We start from the raw sequence: 17116 nt of genomic DNA, 5'->3' as shown, positions 1-17116 counted from the left end.
CTTTGGCATATATGGGGAGGGAACAGCTCAGGTATAAGTAGTGTGATACCTGTGTTGTCAGGGGGCTCAGCCATATGGGCACATAACAGCCCCACCACATCGGCTGGCTACACGTGCTGGTGACATAGCAGGGTGGGAGAGGGCTACAGTGGGGAAGGGAGAGGAGAAGGAAGGGGGCAGAGTAATTCACACCATAGATGCAAGGGAGGGAGTTCTTTCCCAAATGGCTCACACTGAAATAGGAAATTTTGAAGTGGAGGTCAAACCTCAAGCAGGGACCTAAACGCCAAAAAGGATGAAAGAACAGGCAGAAGGAACAAAATTGCAACCAATACAGGAAACCAGGTGGATACCCATTTCGATATAAATCAGAGCACTGACAGAGAGGATGAAGGGGGCAACGGGGAAGGAGGGAGGATAGGGAGGGAGGGCAGGGTGAAGGAAATGCAGCCAGGAAGGAAGAATTGGCTGCAATAGGTCGGGGCCCCATGTGCGCCACGCACAAACTCAGGAAAAACCGTGAGGGGGAAGGGTGGGTGGGTGGGGCGGGGGGGGGGGGGGGGGGGGACAGCCAGCTTGTTTGTTGTCGTGCCTATGAAGAAAGCAGCACAATTGTTGTAGCTTAGTTTGTTGATTACATTGGTGCCTTCAAAAGTAGAACTGCCCTTTATGGGACAGGTCTTGCATAAAGAGCATGAGCCATGAGCAAGGGTGGAGTACAGATGGACAAGAATATTGTGTGGGTTTGGTGGGTGGTGGTATTCCTAAATCTGGCAGAGAATTAACACAGTTGCTCCAGTACTGGGTGTTACTGAGTCATGAGAGAAGTGTTCCTTTGTGGCCATACAATAGGAACTTGGGAGGTGATACGTGAGTGGAAAGACAATGCTCCAGTAATCTGTTTCTGGACAAGGTTGGGAGGATAATTTCTGTCTGTCAAGGCCTCAGTGAGACCCTTATTATATCTGGAAGGAGGCAGTTGTCACTACAGATGTGATAACCTCTGGTTGCTGGGTTGTATAGAAGGAACATTTTTGTTATGGAACGATTAGAAGCTGCAGAAGTGGAGGTATTTCTGTGGTTCATAGGTTTGATGTGGATGTAGGTACTAATGTAACCACCCTTGGGGTGGAGGTTAACATCAAGGAAGGTGGCTTCTTGTCTAAGGAGGACCAGGTGAAGCGAATGGGGTGAAGGTGCTGAAATTCTTGAGGAATGTGTATAAGATGTCCTCACTCTCATCCAGATCACGAAGATGTAATCAGTTAATCTGGACCAGTTGAGAGGGTCTTGGATTCTGGTGGTTAAGAAGAATTACTCTAGATGGTCCATGAATTTGTGTGTATAGGATGGTGCCATGTGGGTGCCCATTTCTGTACCACAGATTAGTTCGTAGGTGATGCCTTCAAATAAGAAGTAACTGTACATGAGGATACGGTTTGGAGTCAGCCGGGCATTGAGGAAGGTAGCATTCAATAACAGCAAGACCATATGAACTGGTGATGTTAATGCAGATGGAGGTGACATTGACAATGAAGAGCAGTTCACTGGATGGTAAAGGAACACGTACTGTAAAGAGTTGGTGGAGGAAATGGTTGGTGTCTTATGTAGTGGGCTGGTTCAGGTAATAGGCTTGAAGGCATTGTTCCATGAAAGCAGAGATTCTCTCTGTAGAGGCACAGTTCTGACCACAATTGGGTGTCCTGGGTGGTTGAGTTTATGGGCTTCAAAAGCATGTAGATAAGAGTGCAGGGAGAGGTAATGGTGGGAAGAGACATAGACTCAGGGTAAAGGTTCTGGGATGGGCCTATGGATTTGACGAGGAACTGGAGATCCAGCTGGATTTCTGGAGTGGGGATACTGTGACAGTGTTTGTAGGTGGACATATTTGACAGCTGACTGAGTCCCTCTGCCAGGTAATCCCTGCAGTTGAGTAGCAACCTTTTCACATCCTACTCCTGCCTTGGACTAACACAATCCATCTCCACCACAAGAGCCTCCATCAAACCTCCCCTATACCTTCTCATAGCTGACAACCTGCCTCGCAGACCAACTATATTTACCATAACCTCAGAAACTCCATCTCACCACCAGACATAATCCAGAACCTGAACAGATCCAAAACACAGTCATGGAGGAGCCTTGCCAATTACTGAACACTACCTTCCCCAGTGTCCAACTGACTCCAAACCTATAACCTCTTTTCTGGACACTATGACCAACTAAATCCTCACCCACAGTTCTGAAGGCATCACCTACAAACTAATCTGTGGTACAGAAATGTGTACCCACATGGTACCATCCTATACAAACCTATTCTCAGGCCATCTAAGGCAATCCTTCCTAAACAACAAAATCCCAAACTCCCTCAACTGATTCAGATTCATTGATTACATCTTCATGATCTGGATACAAGTGAGTACACCCTATACACATTCTACCAGAACCTCAACACATCTCCCAATCGCCTCACCTCGTTCTCCTCAGCCCAACAAGCTGCCTTCCTCAATGTTGACCTCCATGTCAAGGATGGGTTACATCAGTACCTCCATCCATATCACAGCAACCCAAGGTCATCACATCTGTAGTGACAAGCAGTCCCCCTCCGAACATAATAAGGGTCTCTCCGAGTCCTTTACTGACTGTAATTACCCTCCCAACTGTGTCTAGAAACAGATTTCTTGTGTCTTGTCTCTCCAATCACCAATGACCTCCCACACACCCACTGTCCGGCCACAAAGGAACACTTCTCTTGTGATTCAGTACCACCTAGGACTGGAGCAACTATATCACAATCTCCACCAGTATTTCGACTACCTCTTAGCGTGTCCTGAAATGAGGAATATCTTACTCGCTTACTACATCCCACAGTGAGATACCATCGCCCACCAAATATCCTTGTCCATCCCTTTTCCACCCCTGCTCCCAATCACTTGCCTCATGGCTCATATTCTTGCAATAGACTTAGATGCAAGACCTGTCCCATACATCCTCTATGTAGTAAGTAGCAATCTATGCTTTTCGTATTGTTGTACAGCACATTTAATATTCACAATTTAGAGAAGTGCTACAGAAGTTTTATGAATATTGCACGCAACTTCATCAGTTGTACACTGATTGTAAACAAACATATGACAGTCTACACAGGAATAAAATTTTCCAAAGTAAGAAAGATTTTAGAGTCCCACTAAAGTTAGAAAGGCTGACAGAAATGACAATGAAAGCAACAGTCTGCAAGGCCAGAACAGAACAAGAGGTGTCAGGAGAGTTCTATGTAGGGAAGAGGTGGCGACCGGGAGATGTGAACTCTGTGCTGGCTATAGAAGGTAATTCGACAAATGCCAACAAATCCAGGAAGGACTACGTTGTGGCATATGTTGATGGCAGCATTAACTGCAAGGAATATCAGAGCTTTGAACGATAATTTTGTTGCATTTGAAGTAGTGGCTCGGAATAGGAATGGAGGCAAAACAAACCGTATGATGTGAGATCATGGTTGTAATGGAAAAGAGACTTCAATAAAAATAACTGGAAAAGAACATCAAAAAGTGTAAGTGTTTAAGTATCTAGGTTTGAGAATAAAATGAGGCAATAGGACAGCAGTAGAAATTCACGAAAGGATAGCACTTGGAGACTGCTGCTATTATTTCTTGCAGAATATATTCAGATCCAGAAATGTTAGTTGGAATATAAAAATCAAAGTGTATTTAACTATATTAAGATCTTTATTAAGATATGGATCAGAGGGGTGGGTGATAACTACTCATGAAGAAGGCTGGTTACTTAGATAGGAAATGAAGATTTTGAAAGATATGTGTGGAGCCCCGAGTGGAAAATAGCTGGAGAATGACCAACACAAAACTACAGACTTTTTGGAAAGATGAATATTGTAGTGAAAATCAAGCAAGGAAGAATAAGATGGGCCTGTCACATACAGAGAATGCCAGAAAATCAGTGTGTTAAAAAAGTGTTTATAGGAAAGCTCGAGGCGAGGAGGAGAAGAGGAAGACTCACGAAAATGTGGACTGAAAATATGGAAGAGGACCTCAAAGCAAAGGGAATCAGAAACGGAAGAAGGAAAGCAATGGACAGAGACAAATGAAGGCATCTGAAAAAGGATGCCGAAGTTCTACAATGACTGTAGTACTGACCAGTAGGTACGTAAGTACGTACATAATTAAGTAATTAAGTAAGCAAGCAAGCAAGCATGTCTGACATACCACTGAGCCGAGTTCCCTCAACCACTATTAGCCATTATGTAAAGTCATACCCGATGTGTCTCTATGCCTTGATGCCAGGAATAACACCGCTGTGCCCCTCAAAAACATTGGAAGAATAGGACCTCTCCCCAGCACGCTACCATACTTGTTCACAATGGTCATACAGGATAATGCAAAACCATGATTCATCACAACACAATGTGATGTCATCCACCAGAAACCCTTACTTCCTGGTCACAGCATCATTCCAAGTGCTCTCATTTGTGTTGTTGTGTTTGTGGCAGCCTACATATATGACGGTAATTCCCTTGTTTGGCTGTTGCTCAACTCTGATCAATGGTGCAAGATGATGCAGAATCTTGCTGGAAGCCCATTATTTGTTCTCAGATGGCAGCTGCAGATTTGAAGTAGTTCCAAAGTGCTTGTTGCACAATATGGCAGTTCTCCCTCATGGTGGTCCGACGCGGCTGACTGGAACCTCGATGACAAGTATTCTGCCGTCACATTCCCATGCAGTACAACATTGCATCTCTGTGTCCTCCTTAGTGACCTCTCTACATCTGACACTGTTAAGGCCCCTTATATACCGTACTAGGTCTTATAACACCACTAAACACAAACTACACTAACATACTCCGCAGCAGTTCTGTCTCCGAGAATGGAAACACTAATCTTTAACATATCTTCCAATGGTGCGTATGTGTATGAAGTTATGCTGTCATCATACCATGTCTTCTAGACACTTCACTTTCTTGTCAGGCAGTGTATCTACATGCTAGCCACATGTTTATACATGAAACACAACAAATTGTTACAAATCATGCCTTTAGTACACAATCTGACAGTGGAACATCCAGGATGGTATAATAATAATAATAATAATAATAATAATAATAATAATAATATTATGAAAAGGATAAATCGCTCCTCACCATATAGAGGAGATGTTGATTCTCTCTCTCTCTCTCTCTCTCTCTCTCTCTCTCTCACACACACACACGACCATTATTTCTGGCCACTGTGGTCAGAGTCCACACAGACAATCCCACAAGCACAACTCACTCACACATAATCACTGTGTCTGGTTGCTGTGGGTGGCATCCAGCCATAGCAGCCAGGTACAATGATTGCGACACTTGTGCTTGTGGGAATGTGTATTTTCTACTTCAGAGGAAGGCCTTTAGGCTGAAAACTAAAATCTATACCAGTCTTTTCACTGTCTGTGGCTTTAAGTACAAGAATGTTTTTTAACTAAGTATTTACTTTTTCCTCCAACTTCAAGTGAATTGCATTTTTCCCAGCTATTACTTTCAAGGTAGGCAGCAAGTCTACTGCATAACGACACATAGGACCAGTTCCCAGGAAGGTATTTTGTTCTTCAGAAGGCACAGGGTATTCTCCTTGATTAGATACAATACCTAAAATAAAAAAAGTTATATGGATACATGGCATTTTTAAAGAAGCAGGTGCAGTATTAAAAGAAAATGTTACTATATTTAATCATAAGAATGATTACATAAAGAACCTGTGCTTATTTTCTTTCTGAGTTAAAATTCTTACATCTGCAGCTATATTCCGCAAACAACTGCGAAGTGCACACAAGAAAAAGATTCACATATGGGCAGTGGGATGAATAATTGCTTAAATGCCTTTCTGCTTAAATGCCTTTGTGTACATAGTAAATAGTTTAACCTTATCTCATGTTCCCTACAGGGAGTTGTAGCATATTCTGAGGTTCCTCACTTAATGCTGCTTCTTGAAACTTTGTAAGTAGCTTTTTTTGATGTACAGTGTGTCTACCTTCAAGCATCTGCTAGTTCAAGGTTTTTCAGTGTCCCCACGACACAATCCCATGAGTCAAACGAACCTGTGATTATTCGTGCTGTCCTTTCTTATATATAATTAATATTCCCCATTAGTCCTATGGGCACAACACAGCTGAGAAATATCCTAGGATGAAAAAAACAAGTGTTTGTAGGTAATCTCCTTTGTAGACTAATAGTATTTTCCCAGTATCAAATCAATGAACTGATGTCCACCACATATTTTATGTACAACTGAGCATATGTGATCATTTCACTCACATCCCTGCAAACTGTTCCACGCAGGTATTCATATGAACTGACTTATTCAAACTGTAATTCATTGATATTGCATTCAGATATTACTTTTTTTCTGTTCACTAAGTGCAAAATTTTACATTTGTAAACATTTACTGCACGCCGCCAATCCTTTCACCACATGAAATCTTATCACAACCTTACAGAATATTTCTGCAGCTTTATTGAAACAGTACATCATTACAGATAATTGCATCATCTAAAAAACATTAGAAGTTACTACTAATATTATCTGCCAGGTCATTAATACACTATATGAAAAACAAGGATACCAACAACCTTCCCTGGGTCAAATTGAAGTTACTTCTGCATCTGTTATTGACTCTCCATACAAGATGACATGCTGTGACGTCCCGAACAGGAAATTCCCATCCCAGTTACAAATTTCATTTGATACCCTATATGACTCTTCTTTTTTTAATAAGTGTTGCTATGGATGTCCTGAGCCATGAAATTCAGGACATTATGTGAGAACAGCGCTTGTTGGATTTCACACGACTAATGCTTTTTGAAGCTATGCTGGTTGGAATGGAAATCATTCTGTTCAAAATACTTCATTATATTTGAGCTCAGACTCTGTTCTAAGATGCTATAGCAAATGGATGTCAAAGGTATTAGACAGTAGTTTGTGGGTCATTTCCACTACCTGTTTTGGAGATGGGGTGACTTGTGCTTTCTCCAAATTACAGGACACGGTTTTTTGTTCAAGGGATATATGGTGTATTATAGTTGAAAAGGAACTCACTCAGCCACAAGTGCTGTATAGAATCTGACAAGGATGCCATACACAAACATACACACGAAATTCAAGCTTTCGCAACAAACTGTTGCTTCATCGGGAAAGAGGAAAGGAGAGGGAAAGACGAAAGGATGTGGGTTTTAAGGGAGAGGGTAAGGAGTCATTCCAATCCCGGGAGCGGAAAGACTTACCTTAGGGGGAAAAAAGGACAGGTATACACTCGCGCGCGCACCCGCACACACACACACACACACACACACACACACACACACACACACACACACATCCATCCACACATATACAGACACAAGCAGATATGTCTGCTTGTGTCTGTATATGTGTGGATGGATATGTGTGTGTGTGTGTGTGCGCGCGAGTGTATACCTGTCCTTTTTTCCCCCTAAGGTAAGTCTTTCCGCTCCCGGGATTGGAATGACTCCTTACCCTCTCCCTTAAAACCCACATCCTTTCGTCTTTCCCTCTCCTTCCCTCTTTCCTGATGAGGCAACAGTTTGTTGCGAAAGCTTGAATTTTGTGTGTTTGTTTGTGTTAGTTTGTGTGTCTATCGACCTGCCAGCACTTCGTTTGGTAAGTCACAGCATCTTTGTTTTTAGATATATTTTTCCCACGTGGAATGTTTCCCTCTATTATATATATAATAGAAGTTTTAGTTTGATTTTGCTTAGTTTTTGAATTTGTTCTTTAATAATTACTGCTAGAGGTTCAGTTTATTTAAGTTCTTATCATTCTAATTTTTTTGTTTTTATGGTCTTAATTTTAATGATTATGCTTTATTGTTCGTTTGCTAGATTGAGTCTTCTTTCTTTTTATATTTTTTGTGAGAATTACATAATCTTTGCTCCAAGGTTTCCCATTTAAGTTCTCCAAGCATTTCTGTTACTTTCCCATGGGTTATTCTGAATATTATGATCCTAGTGGCACTCTGCATTTGTTTGATGTCCGTTGTTCTGCCTATTCGATACGGACTCTGAAAACATTACCCAAGAATTGTATGCACTCTCCTTCAAATGCACTGCATTTTCCCGGAACCGCTCCACCAAACCTAAGTCTTCGATTTGCTTTCCCTCATACTGATTTTACAGGATCATTCGATTTCATATCACTTCCAAATATTACCCTAAATACTCATATGAAGTGACATGGTCATGATGCTCAACCACTAATCCTGAAATCAGATACAGCCTGGTTCCTTATTCTGTTACAGCCATTATTATAGGCATTATCTTACAGCTATCCACACTTGCAAAGAACTTCATTACACCAAGTCCTTCAGAATTTCTGTAGGCAACGACATCACTAGTGAATAAACTTACAGTGTGCTTCTGATCCAATCTGATAATTCATTTCATATGTTGAGAACATTAGAGATCCTGTAACATTTCCTTGGGGCAAACCTGAAATTATTTTCATTTTGAGGAACATATGCCATTCAGTATAACATATCAAAAAACTCAAATATTTCTGAAGATGCACCACTTCAGCATATCTTTGTTAGCAGTTGATGAGCATCTTTTGGAAACCCAAGAAGATAGAATCTACCTGTTCACCTGCATCTACTGCTAGCAAGATTTCATGTACGAACAGCAACTTGCGTTTCCTACAAGCAGTTTTTCCTCAGTCAATACCCATTTCCCCCGGAAATTTTGTGATGTTAGAGCTTAGACTATGCTCTACAATCCTGCAACAGGTGGACATCGGTGAAAGCCGTCTGTAGCTCTGAATACTTGATCTTAAATAGAAACTGCAATGGGATCACTGCTGTCAGTTGCAGTGAGACATTACGCAGAATCAACGGCGATGAATGAAAATGTGTACTGGATCTATTGCTTACTAGGCAGGTGCATTAACCACTGCACCAGCCATGACACAGCATTATCGCAACTGCTTCACAGCTGCGGATTGCGTGTGGTGTCTGTTTTCTTGATCATGTCCAAAAGAACAGACACCATGCATTCATAAATTTGATCTTTTACTCTTTCCCGTCACATAGGATTATTCATTGCACAAGAGGTTCTCAATAAATATGATGAAGGAAGGGAGTTATTTCATCAACAGTATCATCATCATCATCATCAGCCAATTCAATCATTAGATGATGTGGCCTCTTCGAGTCGTGGATTCAGGTAGGCTTTCAGAAGTCTTCTCCAAGTGGGATGGTCTTGGGCAGTTCTCTGCCAGGTGTTAGCAGCGATCTTCTTGATGTCTTTGTCCCATCTGTCTGGTGGTCTTCCTCTAGGCCTCCGGTGCTCTCTCGGACCCCACTCCAGTACTAGCTTCGTCCATCTGTTGTCTTTTCTTCTTGCAACCATCTGTTGTCTTTTCTTCTTGCAACGTGGCCAGCCCACTGCCATTTCAAGGAACCTACTCTAAGATGTCATTAACCTTCGTCACAGACCGGATGCCATCTGCCCTTTTCCTGTCCTTTCTTGTATAGCCCAGCATTGATCTCTCCATGGCTCTCTGTGCTGTCCTAAGTTGCCCTTTTGTGAATGAGCTCAGTGTCCATGTCTCGCAGCCATACGTCATCACAGGAAGAATGCATTGATCAAATACTGCTTTCTTCACATTTACTGGCATTTTTGATCTGAATACTTTTGAATTCTTCCCAAATGCTTGCCAGCCAAGCTTGATGTGTCGATAGATTTCTGGCCTTATATCTCCCTTCATATTTATAATCTGGCCAAGGTAGACATATTCACTGACCTCTTCTAGTAGACTGTCCTTGACTTTCACATCTCCAGCTGGGACCCATTTGTTGGATATTACTTTTGTTTTGGAAAGGTTCATGTTCAAGCCAACCAGCTGACATTCCGATGCAAGATCTGTAACTAAGTTTTGGAGCTCTGTGAAGTCTTTGGCCAGTAAGGCAATATCATCAGTAAATCTCAAGTTGGTAAGCCTTCTTCCATTGATTCTAATTCCCTTACCTTCCCAGCTCAGCTTTGACATAGCAATTTCCAATACAGCAGAGAACAGTTTTGGGGAGAAGGGATCGCCTTGCTTGACGCCTCTCATGATGCCGAATTCTTGAGTTGATTCGCCGATGTTAACATAAGCTGATGAATTCTCGTAGATTTTCCTGAGCACTTCAATGTATGCTGCTCCCACTCCTTGCTCACTCAAATCTTGGAGGACAGCTACATGGCTAACAGAGTCAAATGCCTTTTCAAAGTCAACAAAGGCAATGCAGAGAGGCAGTTGGTATTCATTCTCTCTGCTTATCACTTCACTAACGGTCAGAATGTGGTCAATAGTGCTAAAATTGCTTCGGAATCCAGTTTGTTCTATAGGTTGGGCTGAGTCTAGGGTGGAACTAATTCGGTTTAACAAGATCTTTGTGAAAATTTTGTACAAAATTGAGAGCAAGCTGATAGGACGGTAGTTTTTAATATTGTGAATACTTCCTTTCTTGTGTATCAAAAAAATCTTAGCCTTGTTCCACGATAGTGAGATTGAAGCATAGTGCAGGCAGGAAGTAAATACTTTTGCCAAGTGATTTATTATTACCTCTCCTGCCAGTTTGAGGATGTCAACGCTGAGCTCATCATCACCCGGCACTGTTCCCTTCTTCATGCTATCTAGAGCACACTTGACTTCCGATGGGAGTATATCTGGAACACTAGGTATATCATCAACAGTATATTCAATGTAAAATCTAGCTATGATTCTGTCAGAATCTATTGCCTTTTTTGCTGTATGTAGTCTTCACTGTTTTTAATACTGGAAGTGCTAATAAAATCTAATTTGTGAGTGTGTGAGGCAGTTACAGTAGTGCCCTCCTGTGTAATAAAATTTTAAATGCAGAATTTAATATTTCAGTTATCTGTTTGCTGTTTTCAGTTAGAACACCAGACAGACACATGAAAGATTTAACAGTAGGTTTGGACCTGTTCTTTGAATTTACACAGGACCAGAACTTCCTATGATTTTCTGACAGATCTGTGGCCAGAACCTCACTCCCTACAAATGCTTGAGTTGCTATTCTCTATAAGCTTCCCTGCAGTCTCTTTTTTAATGAGATTGTAGTAGTCTGTTTTTGCAACATTCCTCTGAATGGTATCATTAAACTGTCATGGGTTTTTAGCATATTTCATAATTTTATTTGCAATGTACACATTTAGACTGCAGTTTACAACATCTTTAGCTTCAACCATAATTTTTCCGCATTTGGTGGACCTGTAATAAGTGTTCTCATTCAACATTTAAGTAAGTTGACTTTCTATTAGTTCAACCAAACAAAAATACTCTCGTAGCTTTCTTGATGATCTTTTCACCTTTATGACCACTGTTCCAATAATAACTTCATGCTCTGGTATTGGTGTCACTCTCGAAAATAAATAAATAAATAAAAAATCACGTCTGTTTGTAGCCAGAATGTCTAAAATATTTCTTTCCTGTGTGGGCAGTGAGCCAATTTCCACACAATGTATTAAGTATCACTGTTTGTTCTTACCACCAACAATGTATGCGAAGCTTTCTCAGGAGACAGTGGGCAGATTAAAGTCACCACTTTCTACTACCACATACTTGGGGTATTTCTCTACTGTCAGGCTTAGGCTATCTTGGAGTGTCTCTATGATCAATGGATCTGAATCTGATAGTTGGCAGAATATTTGATTATCAATTAAATCCATCAATCCTGCTTAATCTCGTCAATATCAGTTCGCAGTTGGATTCATTTTGCACCTCACTAAATGTAATGCTTCTATTTATCAGAGCAAACACTCCTCTTCGTGGGGGAGTTAAATCTATCTTAGGATATTCATTCCATGTGTTGTCAAAACATGAGATTTTAAACATCTCTTAGTTCCTATAGTTGAGTTGGTATAAGTTGATCTCTTGACAGCTGCGGTAGTCTGGACGCAGAAGCTTCACACGTCTACCTCAACCAATAATATGACATGATTTTATAAACATCTCCATCATAAAGCCTCAGTGTTGTCACAGTTTTATAGATAGCAATTTTTTTCGCTTGCAGCCTTTTTCCCTTCAAAGTTGAAAGCTGGCAACAGTTCTACAAGCTGTCAGGGATCTTCTTACAGCTGCTTGAGTACAGTACTAAGTGAGGATTGACAGCTTGCTATAAGAAGTAGGAGCTCTAGGACTTTACTGTGAATGTCCGACTGTGGTTTATCAGCTGGGGGCCTCAGAGTTTTATCTAATTTAGAGGGGGGAATACTAAGTTAGTGCCCTTACGGTGTCTGATGTATACCTGTCTGATACTGAAAAACTTTACAAGAATCCATTATGTGTGTAGGCCTACGAAGCCACAGCCGGTCTTGTCACAGCATCAGAAAGCTTCTGGCTTAGACCCTCCTCTCAGCTCCAGAACAGAGGGCCCTTTCAGTCCTCAGAACAATGCTGCTAATCAACATTTGTGCAGAGACCTCACAAGTGAATATAGCTGTCCTCACCAAGTCTCCAGAAAGAACTGATAATAGTCTCAAAATCCAAGTGACAGACATAGATGGTGCCAACATGAGTAAGCTGCAGATGTGCATCTGACTGCAACATGTGGTATCAACTGCTCCCATAAAGGCTTTTTCCACCTGGTAGGCAGTTCATCTTGGGGTACATCAAGCACACATTTGGTTTGTTTCCACTCTCAAGATGACATTTTCCTAAGAGGGGCCATCAGACATCTAACACTGGAACTGCCTACCACTAATAGGATCTTTTTTCCCCCTCTACAAATGCCCTGACCACATTAAAAGGTGAGATCAATGCACAAGTCCCCTATCTGTCCCATTATTAGCAGCAGGCAATGTCTCAAAGCTATTTGTCTCTTCATTAGAGATAAGTGGCTAGCCTTTTGACAATTAGTCACATACTACCCTTCTCACAGAACAACTCCAGATCTGGGCACATCCTATCAGCCATCATCAGATGCCTGCCTGGTGCCAGCCTGAGGTTCTCTACAGAAAACTCAATAAATACAGGGGCTGACAAGCTCCACAATGGTTTCACAATGGGACATTGCTTAACCACTCACCACCAGGGCAATTAACAATGGCCATATGAAGCCAGTTAACAGCAGCTAACACAAACAAAAATGAACTCCTTCATAATGATCTGGCAATAGCCACAAAACCTAGTCACATCTATTGGTGTACTTCAATGACAAAAAGAAGTAGGGGAATAAGGTGCAATACTAGGATGTGTTTATGTAAACAATAAACCAGGAGCAATACACAAACTTAAGGGTACAGCTGCTGCAAGACTTGCTCTACCTGGTATCAATACCATGGGATCTGAGAGACTACTGAATGTTAATAATGGTAACTGGTTTTAAAGTGCATCCTTCACTCCTGTTATTCTACTGGTCTCATTATCCACTAGCCCCCTGCCACAGTGGGTTGGCAGAGACTGAGGCCAGGAGAGGAATCAAGAATGTTCCGACATACTGTCAGAGAGCTTCTACTCTTTTTGATGCCTTCCCTTTCCTATTTGTTTCCCCTCATCCTCACAACAGGCGAGTCCTTCTGATCCTGGGGTCTGAGTGAACTGCTCCTCCTTTCTAAACCCAACCTATGTAAACCCACCTATGTAATTCAGAAAAGTTTGTGTTGGAGGAAGGATCCATATGGCACAGGCTGTGAAGCAGCCTCTGAACCTGAGCATGCTGTACACAGCAGTATATTGCACCAGTGTGAGTTTAATTCTGCCCTTGGTCACAGTTTGGCAGTCTCCATTCATTCTGGTGCACCGCTGGTAGGTGGTCATACCCACATACAATACTGTGCAGAAATTGCAGTAAAGCTGACATATGACAAGCTGCTTTCACAGATAGTCCTGGCTCTGATGGCATAGAATAACCCTATGATAGAATGTGGGTAGGATGTGCTGGATGAGTGAATTTGACACATCTTGCCTCTGGGTCTTCCACAGGGACAGACCAGGTTGTATGTTGGGTGGGCAGTGGAATACCACTTTAGAGGGATGAAAACATTGAAGGGTAAGATGTCCCTCATTTCTTGACATGATGATAAATCATAAAAAGATAATAAAAAGCATAGAGACAGATATGGTTCCATTGCTCCAGTCTAAGATGATAATGGGAGAAGGTTACCCCTTTGCAGCTTGTTCTTAAGGACAATGGGAGAGACAGGTGTAAGACCTGTCCAACTCACCCACACAGAATGTCCTACTCTAGCCCTGGCAGAGGTTTATCCCAGCCCATCAGTCAGGGCCACCAGCAAAAGCAGCCATATCATATACTAGCTCCACTGCAATTTCTGCAATGCATTTTTTATGGGAATGAAACCAGCTGCCCTCCAGAATGAATGTTCACCTCCAAATCGTGGCCAAGAGCAGAAGTGACCACCCAGTGGGTAATAAACTGTACATGGCTGAGCACAACATGCACAAGTTCAATGGCTGCCTCACAACCCATATCCTCTGGACCCTTCCCTCAAACATTAACCTTTCTCAACAATGAAGATAGGAATTATCCTTGCAAAACATCCTTTATTCTCATAATTCTCCTGGCCTCAATCCTTGCTAAGCCACTGCACCCACAACCTCTACCCATTCCCTGCCTATCAAGTACTCCCAGTCCACTGCTCCACATTATCATCATTGAGCACCGCACAAACACACCTGATGTGGTGCCTGTCTCCATACCTTCTGCCTCCCTCAGAGTTGTCAGTCACCCAACCACAGCCATTTCTACCTCTTTTCCCCCTCTACCCACCTCACTCAAAACAATCCCTCACTCCAGTCTACTTGTTGAACTGCAGTCCACCCACCTATCAGGAACTGCTACACGCCTTGGACACTTTAGAACATTTTGCTGCAACATCTGAGATTACCGTTAGTTTTATGGAAACCATGAGATGAGTACAGTTGGTCATGAAGTTACCATGCAGTTTATTCCAATCTGTGACAGTGCAATATACAGGATTTTTTCCATAGAAAGTGCTCTCTAAATACATTTTTTAAAGTTATGGTACAGTAATTAATGTAAACCTTTTTCCTTCTCTTGTTCATTTTCAGAGTTATTATTGCAAACTGATGTTGTAAATATGGTTGATGTACCTGATAACACTATAAAGTTTCTTTTTAATCTTCTGAGATAATAGATAGTAGGTACTGTATGGTTTTCTATGATGAGATAGATAATATGCTGTAGTATGGATGTATGTACATATATACCGTAAATTGTTAATGTACACAAAAAACTGCACTCCCTGGTTAACAAAAATTTATTTAAGAATAACTTCCGATTTCTCAGTTCCTTGAGATTCGTGTTAATGAGTACAGTATTTTATGACCCTTTCATAAATCTTCGATTTACACTTTATCAACATCCATCCTGGACTACTCATTCAATTTAAATTTTGATAAAACCTCAGTGTGCAGCAGCAGCAGCAGCTAATGTAGAAAGGATAAGAAACCATGTGCAGTCATAAATTTATCAGTAAGTATATTTCCACCATAGGTAGGCACAAAAGTCTGCAAGAGTAATGTGACATGAACAATACATTTACAAATTATTAGTGTTTCTAATTTACAGGTGATTTGTGTTTGTGTGTGTGTGTGTGTGTGTGTGTGTGTGTGTGTGTGTGTGCGCGCGCGAGCGCGCACTCGTGCACACTCAAGGTTACATCCAGTGGCTGTTTTGAATTGCTCCTGCTGCTGACAGCTGAAATTAGGTGATATAAATGAAAGAGACTGTGTAACAGCCGAAATGGAAAATGGAAGTGTCTTTCAATATTTCAAAGTGACCCTCAATACAAGCAGCTGCATACGTAATAGCAATGCTTAAATGCAAATATTGAAGCAGTTTTCTTCATCGACTATATGTCACTGAAAGGTAATACAGAATGCAATCCCATATTTTCTTTGATTATTGATGCCCGGGACCTCAATGTGGTCAGTACCACAAGTTTTGCAGTATCTATTCTCCTAGGCACACAATGTTCTCTGGGCAACAACAGTTTGTCAAAATTTGAGCTCCACACACATAATTAGAATAATGAAATATGACAAAATAAACAAACAGAAACACTAACAACTTCCATTTATCAGTCATCACAATCATTATTAAATATACAGAGAGATTTTGCACTTACATCGAGAAGGCTTGTGGCCAAATATGCCATTGAAAAAGCATGGCATTCTTATTGAACCTCCAATATCTGAGCCTATTCCAACTGGGGAAGCTGCTGCAGCTTGAATGCAGGCCTATGTGATAAAGAAAAACACAAAAGAAAAACACTGGTAAACAACAAATTATTATATGATATTTTATATTTAATAGGTATAAAGTGGACATAAATAATACACGAATAGCCACCACGAATATTAAAACTATTTTGGTACTGAAGTTTGAATGTTAAGTTATTCACATTTTACCACACGGTGCAACAGAATTAAGGGATCACTTTTTTTTAAACCCTGCAATGGTTAAGTTTGAAATTTTGCTCAAAGGTTGTGTCTTGAGAATTTCTGCGTAAATTCTAGAACTCGGCCTCCTACCATCTTGAACACACGATATTTTAGAAGTGAGAGTGGGATGCTAGAACCCTACCTACTGCGCGTCACATGTTTGTGTGTGCAGGTGTGAAATCAGTCGCGAGCAAAGGTAGCCGCGGCGGACAAACGGCACAGACAAGTACTTGTCTGGTGATTCATGGAAGTTCTAGTAAAAGTATACAAAAGAACCATGGAACTTCTAGGTTATTCTGTGCTAATCATATCAGTGACCATTGTTAAAAATAACAAGAACAATCGAGATTCGGAAGTCAAAAAGCCTCTTAACACAGGCTTGCTAGAGACAAGACTTGTTTATGATTTCTGTGGTTGTTAAACCAACTCTGTTGTAAATGAATCTTAATTGTGTCTAATGTGAGACGATACAGGTGACTTTCAAGAAGTCAAATATTTACATGAGAAATTATAATTTTGTTCTTTATGAAGCTCAGATATACCGATAATTGTTGAAAAGTATTCTTCGAGTACCTAATTATTTCTCAAGTAGAGAGAGAGTCTTTAAGGTTCCTGTAACTAACATT

At 41.1% G+C, this 17116-nt stretch overlaps 1 protein-coding gene across 3 annotated transcripts in view; it reads right to left on the bottom strand.

Annotated features, from left to right (window-relative positions):
* Positions 1 to 17116, bottom strand: part of LOC126237092 (fatty-acid amide hydrolase 2) — a 180461-nt gene that overhangs the window by 105381 nt on the left and 57964 nt on the right. For all 3 annotated transcript variants that reach the window (XM_049946895.1, XM_049946896.1, XM_049946897.1), the window contains exons 5-6: positions 16175 to 16286; positions 5484 to 5638 (exon numbers count right to left, since the gene is read on the bottom strand). In XM_049946895.1, the coding sequence (XP_049802852.1) occupies positions 5484 to 5638; positions 16175 to 16286 (267 nt within the window). The remainder of the gene's footprint in view (positions 1 to 5483; positions 5639 to 16174; positions 16287 to 17116) is intronic.

Source organism: Schistocerca nitens, chromosome 2, assembly GCF_023898315.1.
Source record: "Schistocerca nitens isolate TAMUIC-IGC-003100 chromosome 2, iqSchNite1.1, whole genome shotgun sequence".
In the NCBI taxonomy this organism is placed as follows: Eukaryota; Metazoa; Arthropoda; class Insecta; order Orthoptera; family Acrididae; genus Schistocerca; species Schistocerca nitens.
The sequence above is the reverse complement of the archived record's forward strand: the minus strand, read 5'-3'. Positions and strand labels throughout refer to the sequence as shown.